The sequence below is a fragment of the Grammomys surdaster genome, unplaced genomic scaffold (assembly GCF_004785775.1).
Source record: "Grammomys surdaster isolate TR1022 unplaced genomic scaffold, NIH_TR_1.0 751, whole genome shotgun sequence".
NCBI lineage: Eukaryota > Metazoa > Chordata > Mammalia > Rodentia > Muridae > Grammomys > Grammomys surdaster.
The window spans coordinates 179,308-192,361 of NW_021605170.1; the positions used below are offsets into that span (position 1 = coordinate 179,308).

Here is a 13,054-nt window from a genome sequence, read left to right on the forward strand (position 1 = left end):
AGTGCATATATGCGAGTAGACACAAAAGTGAGCACACGTGTATGCTCACTGGCAAATACACACACAGAGCAACCCCAGGTTAAAAACACCAGAATGAGAAAAAGGAGTCAATTTCTTGTTTAACAAAATAAATTAAATATACGAGGCTTCAGCTCAAACTCTATATAAAATTACAGAGACCAGGCAGCCATGGTCAGTGAGGATACCCAATGTAACCCCAAGGCCAGGCAGGTCCCAGGCCCCAGGGACGGCAGAGTTCCTGTCTCCCAGCCACCCTTACATTATCATTAATATTATTTCACTTCTTAAATATAAATATTGAGGCCCTTCTCTCTAACAAGGGGAGGGTGGCTCAAACCTCCAGGCATGACTGCACTGCTCACCCCAGTAAGGTTGATGATAGGCTCCTGGACACCCAGGGCACACAGAGGCACACCAAGGCCGGGCAGGAACACAGATTGGCAGGGGTGGGGAAGTGGTCATGACCACTAAGACTTGAGGGAGATTCCTTCAACTAGCCATCGCTACATGTCACTGCAAAGTCACACCACAAATCCTCCTGAAAGCTTCTTAGGTTGTGTGTGCACTTGTGCACACATTTACACTTTTAAACATGTGTATGTGTGGGTCTAGCTGTCTGTTCATCTGGTAGTACATACATCTCTATGGCCAAGTTTGAGAGTGCCTACCACGAGGCACCCTAAGATACTCTTCCTCCACTGCTCTCCATCCTCCCGCCCTGTTGTCTTGGCCCCCATATGCCTACCTCAGGACACAGTGTTTGGAGATTGGCTGTATTTAGCACTGAGAGTGGACATGCTGGTGCTGATGACCCTTGCCCTCCACATGAGAGCGTGTGTGTGCATGTGTGTGTATGTGTGTGTGTGTGCACATCTGTGTACAGCTTGGGGTACAGCTTGGGGCCGGCAGTTGAGCCAGAGGCCAGGATGTGCTGGGGGACCATGGTGGATCCATGCTCTTCACACATGCCGACAGCCAATGAGGGCAGGTCCTTGTCACCACTGCGTTCTCGGGATGTCCCTGGGGGACGATGTCCAGGCACAGGAAGTGTAGATGCAGGGGCACATGGCTTCTTCTTGGTCTGGCAAAGCCAGAGCAGCACAGTGCCTATGATGAAGACAGCACCCGCTGGGATGCCGATCACCACAGGCCATGGCAGGCTTGTGGTTGAGGATGAAGGAGCCACTGGGGGCCCTGGAGGTTTGGGGTCTGCAAGAGAGATAAAGAGAAGAGTAGGCGACGGAATGTCCCTGTACTAATGGGACAACCAGTCCAAGTGTGAACTGCATGGACAGCACCCCTGGACTCCCTCTGAGGCAAGGATAACCCACAAGGAAGGGGAAAGGACAGGGAGCCCCCACCTACCAGGTGGACAGTGAGGAGCCCCAGGACATCCCAAACCAAGTGGTAGGGACTGAGAGTGAACACAGAGTGGGCAGCCCACACACACCTGGTAACACAGTGAGGAAGGCGCTACGGGAACTGTAGCCCATGGTATTTGCACCCAGGCAGATGTACATGCCGGCGTCATCCTGGCGGGCCCGAGAGATGAGCAGCTTGTTGAGGTAGGAGCCATCAGGCCGTGACCACACATCACCCGTGGGCAACACCACAAACTTCTGGCCACCCACGTCAATGGTGGAGTTGTGGCGTCCCTCAGAGCCGTACTCCACCCGCTTCAGCCACTGGATCACAGGCTTGACGTCACTGCGCACCTTGCACTGGAAGGACGTCGTCCCGCCGAAGTCCACCGTTGTGTTCACAGGGTGTGTCCCTGTGAGCACAGGTTTGGAACGAGTCCGCTCTACGCCAGGGATAAACAAACATGTCAGCACGGGGTTTTAGGCATTAAAGGCCCCTGTCCTGCCGCAGACCCCGCCACTCACGGATCACATCCACTTTGTAGGTGGCGTTGATGGTACCTGCCCGGTTGGACACACGGCACGTGTACTTGCCACTGTCTTCAGGCTTCAGGTTCTTCAAGCTCAGTGTCCACTTCTTCTTCCTGTGTTCACTGGCCTCTAGACATGTCAAGGTCTGGTCATCCTTCATCCACATGATGTCCGGCCGTGGGTGCCCGCTGGCCACACACTTGAGCCGCACAGAGCTGCCCACAGGCCGTGCAATCACTCGACGCCTCATCTTGGAGGGCTGTGTGAAGCGAGGCCGTGCTGGAAGCAGGGCAGCATTAAGGTCAGTAGGAAAGGCTATGTGAGGATGCCAGGAGCACAGCACTGCCCTATCCCAAGCACACAGAGTCTCCTTACCCCACACTTACCCCACTGCTGGCTGGCTGGATCCTCCTGACCCCCAGAAGAGCCATCTGGCCCAGGGTTCTCCTTCCCTGGACTAATGTCATCTGCAGAGAAATCGGTAATAAGGAGGCCAGGTGAGGGATACAGGGGAGCCCCTCATCAGAGCATCTAGCATGCTCTGGCTAAGACAGTCCTAGAACCCAAGAAAAGGCCATGGACACACCCACATGTCAGGAGTCAGGGACAGCTGGGCAAGGGCTGCCTGCCAGCCCCCTCCCGGGGTGCAGGTGACACTGATAGGCATGGTGGGACTGGAGAACTGCCCCCCACCCTGGCTCCGGGGGGTCTGCAGGGCTCACGAGGAGGGGGCTAGGCCCAGCCAGCAGCTGCAGTAACCCTAGCCCACATCAAGGGGCCGAGTGCTTGGTGCAGAGACATGGCTTACATACCGCCTGGTCATCATCCTCTTTGAAAGGATGGGGGTGGGGAGGGTGGACAGCCATAATATTCCCATTCCAAACCCAGAGAAGGCCTTGAGGCCTGTCCTAGGCAGTGATGGGGAGGGGCAGGGTGTGATGAGGAATGTCCCCTGCTGCTCTATGACAGCCGCCTCTTCCACCCAGCCTGGGATCAAGGACCAGGCTGTTCCAGGCCACTACCTTAGACTTCCACTGCAAAAAGAATCAGCCAGGCCAAGGGCCCCACACTAGGGAGCCCAAGAAAGAAGATAGGCCATGCCTGCTACCAATGTGTGGAGGGTGTGTCACCAAAGACACCTGCCCATTCCCTATTGACTGGGCCCTAGGGACAGAAAAGAACAGAGGCCATTCACTTCTTGCGGCCCCTCTGAACTCTGAAACCTGAGCCTCAAAGTCATGGCTGCCAAGGCTTGCACTGCCAAGTCCTCAGCCCACTCCACCCTACCCCACCCAGCAGCTCTTCAGGGGAACCACTGCCTGAGCTACCCATCCCCCTCAATCCATTTCTGCCACCTGGAAGCAAAGGCCCAAGGCTGGCCTGGTGGCAGGGAGGCCTGGGCTGTCCTAGGGCCCAGGCTGGGAATAGAGCAGGAAGACCCTCCTAATCTTGTCTATGTCCAGGTTGATTTGGTGCAGGCTAAACAAGCAGGGTGGGAGAATCTAGGTGTGTCTGCTGGATGCTCTGCCTGCTGGATGCTCTGCCTGCTGGATGCTCTGCCCAGCCAATGTTGGCCCCACAGTCATCTCTGACTCGCACACCAACTGACCCATGATGATGAGAGTGTAGTTGACGCTGAGGCTGCCAAAGCCATTGGTGGCCTTGCACACATAAACACCGGCATCCTCAGCCTCCACCTCCTTCACCTTCAGCCCCTGGGGCAGCACTCGGAAGCGGCTCCAGCCACTATGGATTGTGCGGCCATCTTTGGTCCACATGGTCAACGGTGGTGGGTCCCCCTCCACTGGGCACTGTAGCCGCACAGTGCGGCCCAGGCGGGCCACCTGCCGTGGGACCACTTTGTCTGCCATTCTTGGGGGTCCTGCAAGAGTTAGAGGGATGGGGGACACATGAGGGGAGCAAACACTTGACACAGTGGAACCCCATCGAGACTCCTCTGAAGTCTGCTTGGTATGGCAGAGGCCCCAAAACATGAACCTTATTTACCAACCACAGTAGCCTAGGTCCAACACATCCTACTGTGTCAAGCCCAAGCAGCTTGCCACAGTATCACCATAGCAGGCAGCGTCCCCGAGAAGGAGAACGGAGAGGCCACAGGGGTCAGGACACAGCTTAACTCAATAGTATTTTAAAAAATTCAAACCAAGAAAACAGGGATGTCTCTTTGTCTCACCCGAGAGAACTATATGCTCCCTGGTTAGACAGGAGGGGACAGGAGGGGACAGGAACAGGACAGCAGGATGGTTTGGGGCTGGCTTATCTGGCTGTACACATGGCCTCATAGGTATCTTATGTCTCTGTTGCACATGGTACTACCTCTGGCCACAAAGCCTTCATCATCCCAGATCAGTCAGGCCCGAGAAAGGGACATCCACCTTACACCTGTTTTATATGGAAATGGGTCAACAGAAGGAACCACCCAGGTAAACAGCAAGGTGTATGTCTGCCAGCACTCACTGCCACATGCATATGGCCATCAGCAAGGGTATCCTATAGGCATAGATGTGTATGCACCCACGTACGAACGGTTGTTCCGTCTGTGTGCTCTGACTTCATGGACAGAATTTGCTCAGGGCTGTCAGCTGTCCCAAGGGACCATAGCCTGCCAGTAGCTAGACCCCACAGGGACACAATACCAAGATAATGGGGTCAGAGGATAAGCATCTTGAGGGTTGGAATCTTAGAGGGCTACCTGGATACACAGGATAAGCAAGGGCCGGGCAGAGGCACTCAGTACCTTACCTGAATTTCATTTAGGAAATCTGCTTCATAAGGAAGAACCCACTGGGTCCTGTCCATGTGGGTGACAGACCCTAGGTCATACGTGAGAGGTAGCCTGGACTTAGGAGCCAGCCCTCCAACAGGATGCTCACAGGAGGGGCCCATAGCAGAGGCTCAAGTCCCACAAGTCAAGACCACCATCCTGGAAAAGGCTAATTCCTGGAACCCACAACTCTAGCCATCAGAAACACACTCCAAACATCACCAGCCCACTTCAAGCATCCTTCTCAGTCCCAACCATGAAAGTAACTAGACACGAATGTGACCAGTTGTCGCAGGCAGCAAGTGACCACCTGGCTGGGAGGGTGAATACAGAGTGCACAGAGCCTGTAGGTACCAGAAAGGCTGCAGGAAAAGAGCTTTCATGAGGGAGGCTAAGAGGGTGGGTACCACATCCACTGTGTGAGACTGTCATAGGGTCACCTCTGAACACAGAGGGTCCTATAGCCCACCCACACGTCACATCTCTAATCTGTTGGTGAGGAACACCTACCTAGCACATCAAATAATCCTAGCCAGGATGGTCCTGGGCAGAGCATGCAAGGTTGGATAAAGCACACTGGTGCCGACAGACCCTCTGTGCAAGCTCAGTGGTGATGAGCATGGGGCCTGGGGGCATGTGTGGTTTTTATAAGCAGCTGGCACTCTCTCAGCATGCAATTGCCCTGGTTATGTGGCCACCTTCAGCCCAGGCATGCTTCTGTGGATGCCATTAGACTCCCAGAGGCTGCTTTTCTTTCAAGGCCCACTCTGAAGTACTAACGCGGATTTTAAGGAAGCCAAAAAAAAAAAAAAAGTCAACCCAAGGGGAGGGGCCATGTCGCCCAGTGAAAATCCAAGGGCAGCATTCCTGTTCAATGGGCCGGGGAGCCACAGAGGAAGGGGGTCCTCCCACGCCTCTTCTTTCACTTGTATCCACATGGCCCAGATCCTTTCCCATATTTCTGAGATTCTGCTTCCACTCAGTTCCCCTGGGCCTAAAGCTGCTACCATCTGAGATCTCAACACCAGCCTTCCTCCCTCATTTTCCTTCATAGCTCCCTCTAGAAAGGGAAAAAGCAGAGGTAGGAAGAGGGCTGTTAGCCCACCTCGCCCCAATCGGTTCTGTTCACAGACCACCTAAGGCAGAAGGCCAATCCAAGCACAGTTGTCCCAAGGTTCTCCTGCATCCAGCTTACAGTGTGAAAGGCTGCTGGGCACTCGTCATGTGGGCCTCTGAGATCTCTTCCCTGTACCTCTGTAAGTCTCAGCCCCATTCCTAAGCAAACTCTGCCCACCCCTGTCACTGTCGGAAATCCCACCACTCACAATACCTCCCAAGCTTCAGGTCAATGAGAAACTGGCCAAAGCCCTGCCTATTAGCTCCATGGCCCCCAACCAATCTGGAATCTGAATCCTCACAGACAGATCCATACATGCAAGCATACACACATGAATTCAGTTGCCTGGAGGTGTTCTGAAGGCATACCTGGGGAATGCCCGAAGGCTAAACTAATCTATCACCCTAAACCACATAGGTAAATCCTCAGAGAAACCTAGTCTCGCTGTGCCTCTAGGAAACACCACTCCTCTTGGCCTCAGACAGAGGAAGAGAAGCCTAGAGGAGGGGGCACTAAGAGGCAGAAGCCCTGCTATGACCATTGCTGAGGGACACGGCTAAGTAATTGCCAGATGGCCGGAAGCTTGGTCCTTGGGGCCTGCCTGCACATACTGCTGGGGGACAGGCTGGCTACAGGCCGGCCAGAGGAGCCAGCCTTATCCTAAAGCAAACAGTATCCTGCCAACCCTGCCCCCAGCTAAGTTCTACTGTACCCCACTGTGGGGTTGGGCTCCCAGGCTTGTTACAGAAACCTACATAAGGACCACCCCACCCCCAACCCCTGCAGAAGGCCCAGCCCCTAGAATTCTGGGAATTTGGGCCATAATATGGCCACCTTCGATCTGTATTTAACTCAGGAAACACAGACCCCTTTGTTCTACCTGGACAGCCATCTACCCTACTCAGCCAGTAAGGAAACTAAGGACTTGAAGCTCAAGACAATGGGGGCATTACCCCACACTCTGCCTCAGGATAGCTGCAGGGGGTGAGGGGGACAGTTCTGGGCAGAGGCTGCGGTCTAATGGCTATACCTGGCCATCTAACAGGGCTTGTATGACCTCTGAAAAACCCATACAGTCCCAGCCAGGTGAGACTAAACATTAATCCAGGAGGAAACAGCATAGGGACCTTCTGTAGGAGGCACAGTCTGTATGTAAGTTCATAACCTGAAGGATGTGGTCAGTGTCAGGTCTAGATGCCAGGCTGGGGACTATAGGGGAAAATGCCCAAAGGGTCAGGCCTGGAGCCTGAGACAGAAAGTTGGGGTTCCAGGCCTGTTGACCTGAACTCCCCTCCTCAAAGGGCTGGTCTAGGCACCAGCTAGCAACTGACCCTGGACAAAGTGTGAGAACACCTGGCCAACTCAGGCCTAGCTTGGCCCTTGTGATGCCTGCATGGCCCTAGGAATTTCTGTCCTGAAAGGAATTCTCTGGCTAAGCAGTGAGGTTGGCTATGGAGTTGGTCAGCTAGCTCACAGTGAACCTCCTCCTGGAGATGCAAAGTGATTAACTTGGGGACTACTCCAAGAACGGTGTGGAAAGTCTCAGCCACAAAGGAGCAGAAGAGCCCACCTGGCCCTCTGGACACCTCGCTCCAAGACCCCAGAGGGACTACAATAGGAGCCAACCCAAGGAGAATCACAAGGCACCTGTCCAATAGCAATGGACCAAACAGGTAATGAGCTTCCTATGACTGGTATAACATACCCCTACCAAGGCACTGCCCTAGCCTCTGGGGACATATATCCCACAATACTTACAGCTAGACCCCCAGGACAGGGACAGATGAGAAGCCCATAGACAGTCCTTAAGTTCCAAAGCCCAGGAAATAGCAGATGTCCCTCAAAGGAAAAGAGCATAGGTGACAGTCACAAGGCCCATTAGGTGTTCAGGGCCAGGCTTTGTCTTGTCCTGAGGCTAAAGATCCTTGAAGGCATATAACTGCATGGACACGAGTACAAACACACACACATACATACGCGCGCGCGCGCATGCACAAACACATGTCTGTGTGTGCGTGTGCACTTACAATTGTGGCCAATGACACACACAGGCCTAGTACTATGAAAGGACTAGGGCTCGGCAACTAACTGAAGGTGCCAAGGGCCAGATTCATAGGCTCTGCAGCCAGACTGATAGGACCCAGGCAAGAGGCTATCCCATAAACCAGGCCAACAAGGCACCTCAAAGAGACACCATGCTCCAATAAGTTAGTTAGTGGAGCTAGCTTGCCTGTTACCCAGAAGTAGCAATTAGGCAAGCCAGAAGGATGTAGGGGAGAGGGTTCTTTAGAGGCACTGCCTGGTCCCCTAGGTCTGTTCCTGTCTCTGGAATACCTCAGCTGTCACATGTGTACACTGCTAGCTCCTAGACACTCCCTGATCCACCAAGACCATATAGCATAGCCACACGCACACCATCCATAGAACCCACTGAGGGGGACACACTGGACATCCAGCCCCTGACCATCTTCTCACAAACACTAGCTTGTTGGGCCATGAGCTAGCTTCAAGTCAGGGCACACAGCAGGCACTGTTCCTAAGCAAGGCCTAACTCTGATCCTGGAAGTACCCAATACCTCAAAAACTGTCAAAATAAGGCTATCTCCAGGACTCAAAGCTCCTGAGGCAATATGCTACCCACCTAGCCCCAACAAAGACTGATGAAATGTTTGGCCTGCCTAAAGCAAATAGTCTGGCAAACCCATCCAACAGCCCACAACACTGCCGACACGGATTTCTTAGGGACAGAGTTGAGGATGTCAGGGCTCCAAGCCAAGGGTCCCAGTTGCCCTCAGCAATGCGTGGCTCCAAGCCTCAGCCCATGCCACACCACTACCCCCAGAAGCTGGAGCACAGGCTGTAAGGAATATAGGGGCAGCTCAGTAGAAGGCTCTGGCCCGGTGTCCCAAGTGTCCTGCAGAGCACCTTCCTGCTGGAACCTTCTCCTACTGTCCAGCACCACACCTGAGCCAGAATGGCATATGGCCCCCTTCCCCACCTACTACTACGGGCACCATCACTAGCTCTACAGACCCTTTACAGCTCATACAAATCCCTCAGGGAAGAAACTCCTGGTGGAAAGAGGACTTGTACTTCCTGCTCAGTGGGAAGCTCTTGCTGTTTGCAGCTGCCCAATAGCACCTTCTCACCACCTTCCACCTCTCCTAGGCCTACCCAGACTATACCCACCATGAGCCTACTCTGTCTGCACCCCAGCCTGAGGCTCTTAGCTCCCCCTACCTCATTCTCAGGAACCCCTTGCTCTCCTCCACCTTGACATGTAGGCAAGAGTACTGGTTAGAAGAGCAAGTAGCAGGCAGAGGACGGTACCTAATGAAGTACGGGAACAGGGGCTTAGACACACCTTACCCCCTATACATTCTGGAGTCACCACATTAAGGCAAAATGATGGAGAAGAGGCCACCATGAGCAAAGCATCAGGCCCTGGCTATACAAAGGGCAGGTGGCCAGGAGGGGGAATGAGGCTGTTGGGCCACAGCCAACTGCCCCCAGCATTACCAGGAAAGACTGAGCCAAGGCCAGGAAAACCAGAGACTAGAGGCCTCAGCTGGGGAAAAACCAACATTTCCCTAGTAAGGGCCATAGCATAGAGCAGGCTGACTGAAAGGCAACTCTGAGAGCCCAGAAGCCCATTGATCCTGCACAAAGGATAAAGGAGCCTGTGGTCGGTATTTCCAGACCTAGCCAAAGGCGACTTTGTTTGCAGCTACCTCCCCACCCCCAGGGGGACAGTGATTTATTTTCCCTTCCAGGAATAGGGCCCCAGATGTGAATGGGAGGCTGGCCCACATCCCTACATCACAGGGCCTAGGCCTGGCTCCTGAACATCTACCTCAGTCCAGCCACACTCTGATCGGCCACAGCCTGTGAAGAAAAGAGGCCTCCTACAGACTGTTTAAAAGCCAGGGTCAGCCCCACACAAATGGCCAGTCATCATCTCCAGAGCACCACATGCACACTCTTCTCCACAACACAGTACCCTGGGCAAACTGCTGCACTGAACAGCCATGGCAGACACCCCAGCTGTCCATCAGGGCCAGCTCGCTCCAAACCAAAGGCTGGGTTCAGAAGACAGAAAGGACACCTATGCTGGCTGCTCAGAGGCTGGCTCTGGACTTATCCTTATAAAAGTTCAGAGGTGGCACTTCACTTCTTCACGACTTATCTTTGCAAATGGTATTCTGTTCTGAAACTTACATTCTAACTGAGAAACAGAATGGACTAAACCAAAACTTTTTTTTCCAAAGGGGCAAATTCACCACATTGTGAAACTCTGGGCAAAGGGGAACTTTTAAAATACGATCCCAATCTAGAGATGTACAGATTCCAAAAACTGTGACACCCCAGGGAAATAGCTTTCAAAACAACCCAAACTCTACATGCAGTTCTTTGGCCCAACTTAAGGTCGAAAGTGGGCCTACTCACAGAAGAACCACTGGAGAAGGAATGCATTTGGAAAAGCTTTGCCCCTCCAGGCCAGACTGTGCCTGAAGGGAGAAGTCAGCATAATTCAGGAAACGCCATTCTTCCACCCCAACCACACGGCTCTTGCCCTTGGAAGGCAGCTCTTTCCAGCTCCCTAGAGCTGGCCAGAGGCCTTCACTAGCACAGCCAGAGCCAGATACAAGGCACAGTCCCAAGACTCTGGTCAAGGAAGACAAAGGCAGAAACCGTGCCCCCTCTAGGACCATCAGCAAAAAGGTAGTGCGGCTGCCTACTGCCACCCATCAATCAGCCTGAAGGTCCAGCCAGTGATCATGGCAGGGCAGAGAAGCCTTCAGAGCCTCTTTTGCTGAGCAAAGAGGAGGCAGGTGCAGGGATGGGGTGTATCCAAATGGATAAAAGAGCAATCAAAGACTGGACCACCAGTTGGGGGTGGTGTTAGTCAAGAGACAACTCACCCAGTATGGTCCAAGTGCCTACATGCCGAGGACACTGTCCAGCCCAACTGTGCCTGGACAGCCCCCACCCTCCAGCCAGCCAGTACCCAAGCAGAAGAGGGGGGGTTATAGTGGCATAAGGCCCACCTGGGCCGCCGCCCGCCGCCCAACACCAACGTGGCCATATAAGGCCAGGTTAGGCTCAGTGCGCCCGCGCTGCTGGCGGGGGGAGGAGATGCGAAGCCTCAGAGGACTGGTGGACAGAGCAAGAACAGTCCTGAGTGGCCAACACACCCAAAGGGCCCGCCTGGCCATTAGTCCTGACTAACCATTGGAGAGCCCAGCACTGTGCCCTGTGACACTGCAACACGGTGGCCAAAAATCCATGGGCATGTATCACCCATCAGATCTGGATGCCCTTTGCCAGAGCTAGGTCTAGGGCAGAGCTCCTCACAGAACAGGAGATAAGACAGAAGGTGAGGCTGTATCCAAGCCATAGTGTGGTGTACCCTGCAACAATATAGTGTGAGACCCTGTGGTCTAAGATCTTCAGGCATCGTCCAGCCTTCACTGTATAGTGATGTCCTGTGCTCTGAGGACTCCCAGATGATACACTATGCTACCTGTAATAGAGAAGCTAAGAGTCCAGAGCTGGGTCAGCTGAGGACTGGAGCAGAGTGAGCCCCAATCACCAAGACGTAACCAATGCTCTCCAGATTCAGTTAGCCACTATGTGAGTCTCTACAAGTTCCCAGGGACCTAATTAGATTTTCTGGGGCCACAAAGAGTCCACTTCTCAAGAATCTGTGTGTGTGTAAGGGGGGGGGACCACCTGCTCTCCACCTAGAAATGCACCTGAAAGTATGAGTATGCAAGATTATGAGCCTGCCCTGGAAGGGACCCAGGCAACGCCAACAAGTCAAATGATTCTGGGGCCCTTTAGGTGTGGTGTCAGCCAAAGACGGCCAGCTGGGGTTATTTTGAGTATGACTAGGTAACCCCAGGAGTGAGGTAGAGGCATGTAAAGCTGGCAGTACTTCGGTTAAGGATCAGGGGTGGGGAACCGCTGCGATGAGGCAGACAGGGAGGGGAGGAGTGTGCCAGGCGGGCACTGTGGCAAGGTTCAGGGCTGGCGGGAAAGGAGCGGCGCTGCAGAGGCCAGAGCGCCAGACTGGGCGCCAGGACTCACCTCGCGCCGCCTCAGCCGACGGGAGGGCCCCCAATAGCAGCAGCAGCAGCGCAGGGCTCCGCGTCATCTCGCCGGTCGGACCTGAAGTAGGGGTGCGGTCACTGGGAGCTGGACTGGACGCCACTCAGGGCTCAGGCCCGCAAGACCCAGGTCACAGCCGCTGAGCAAGGGTCTGGTCCGGCCCCCCTCAGCGCCGAGCTCCAGGCAAAGGAAGCTAGGCGCGTAGACGCTGAGCGTATCAAAGGCAGACAAAGGGTTTACACTGATTACCAGCCGCCCCCGCCGCCCCCTCTCCAAACACCGTCTGGATTCCTGGCGCTTGTAATTCGGGCCCTGCCCGCGGGACACACAACACCGAGCGGCCCCGCAGATAATCGCCTGCGCCATTAGCGGACAAATTTGCGCTGGGGGGCCCACGTGGGGCTCAAGCGGGGGCGGGGCGCGGGGTAGGGCTGCGGGCCCCACAGGAGCAGCTACGACGCGAGCCGGGCTCCCGCCCCGCACAGTGATCCCGGCCCTGCCCTTCGCGCCCCGCACTCCAATCCATTCCAGCCCTCCCTCCGGGGGGGGGGGTCGCAGACGTACAGCCCGGCTCACCTCGACAGGGATCAGCGCGCGGGCGCGCAGCAGGCAACGGGGTTAGAGCCAGGCCCCTGAGCAGCGCGACGCGGTCATCGCTGCCCCGGGCGCCGCATCCCGCCCCCCGCGCCCCCGGGCCCGGCCTGGGCGGGGCGGCGCTACCTGGGCGCTGGCGGCTGGGGCCGGGCTGGGGCGCGGGGCGCGTTGTCCGCGCGGATAAACGGCGAGGCTAGGCGCGGGCCCGAAAGAGGGGCGGCAGGGCGAGGGGCCCGGGGCGCCGCGCCGCGAGGCGTCCTTCCCTGCGGGGCTTTGTCAACTCTCCCGGAGCGAGCGCGGAGCAGCCCTGAGCTCCGCCCCTCACAACTTCCGGCCAATCTGCGAGCTCCAGTCCGCCCTGTTCCCCGCCCCTCCCCGAAACTTTGCTCCAATCCGCACACGTGCCCGCCAGGCTCGCAGCTTAACCCTCGAAGTGCTTCTGCCCTTCTGGCCAGCGGCTCCCCGGAGCGCGCCCAATCCCCTCTGCCTCGCCGCGCCCCCGCCCTTGTACTCTGGAAACGCGCGATCCCGCTA

The 13,054-nt window shown here is 55.4% G+C and overlaps 1 protein-coding gene across 1 annotated transcript; it reads right to left on the reverse strand.

Moving 5' to 3' along the window:
• Window positions 1–685: 685 nt before the first annotated feature.
• Window positions 686–11,980, reverse strand: Fgfrl1 (fibroblast growth factor receptor like 1). The gene is given in 7 exon segments (XM_028782395.1): window positions 686–873; window positions 875–1,230; window positions 1,472–1,825; window positions 1,908–2,192; window positions 2,300–2,380; window positions 3,523–3,795; window positions 11,906–11,980. Coding segments are annotated over 7 exon segments (1,491 nt in total). The 5' UTR covers window positions 11,973–11,980; the 3' UTR covers window positions 686–798.
• Between the last annotated feature and the right edge of the window lie 1,074 nt (window positions 11,981–13,054).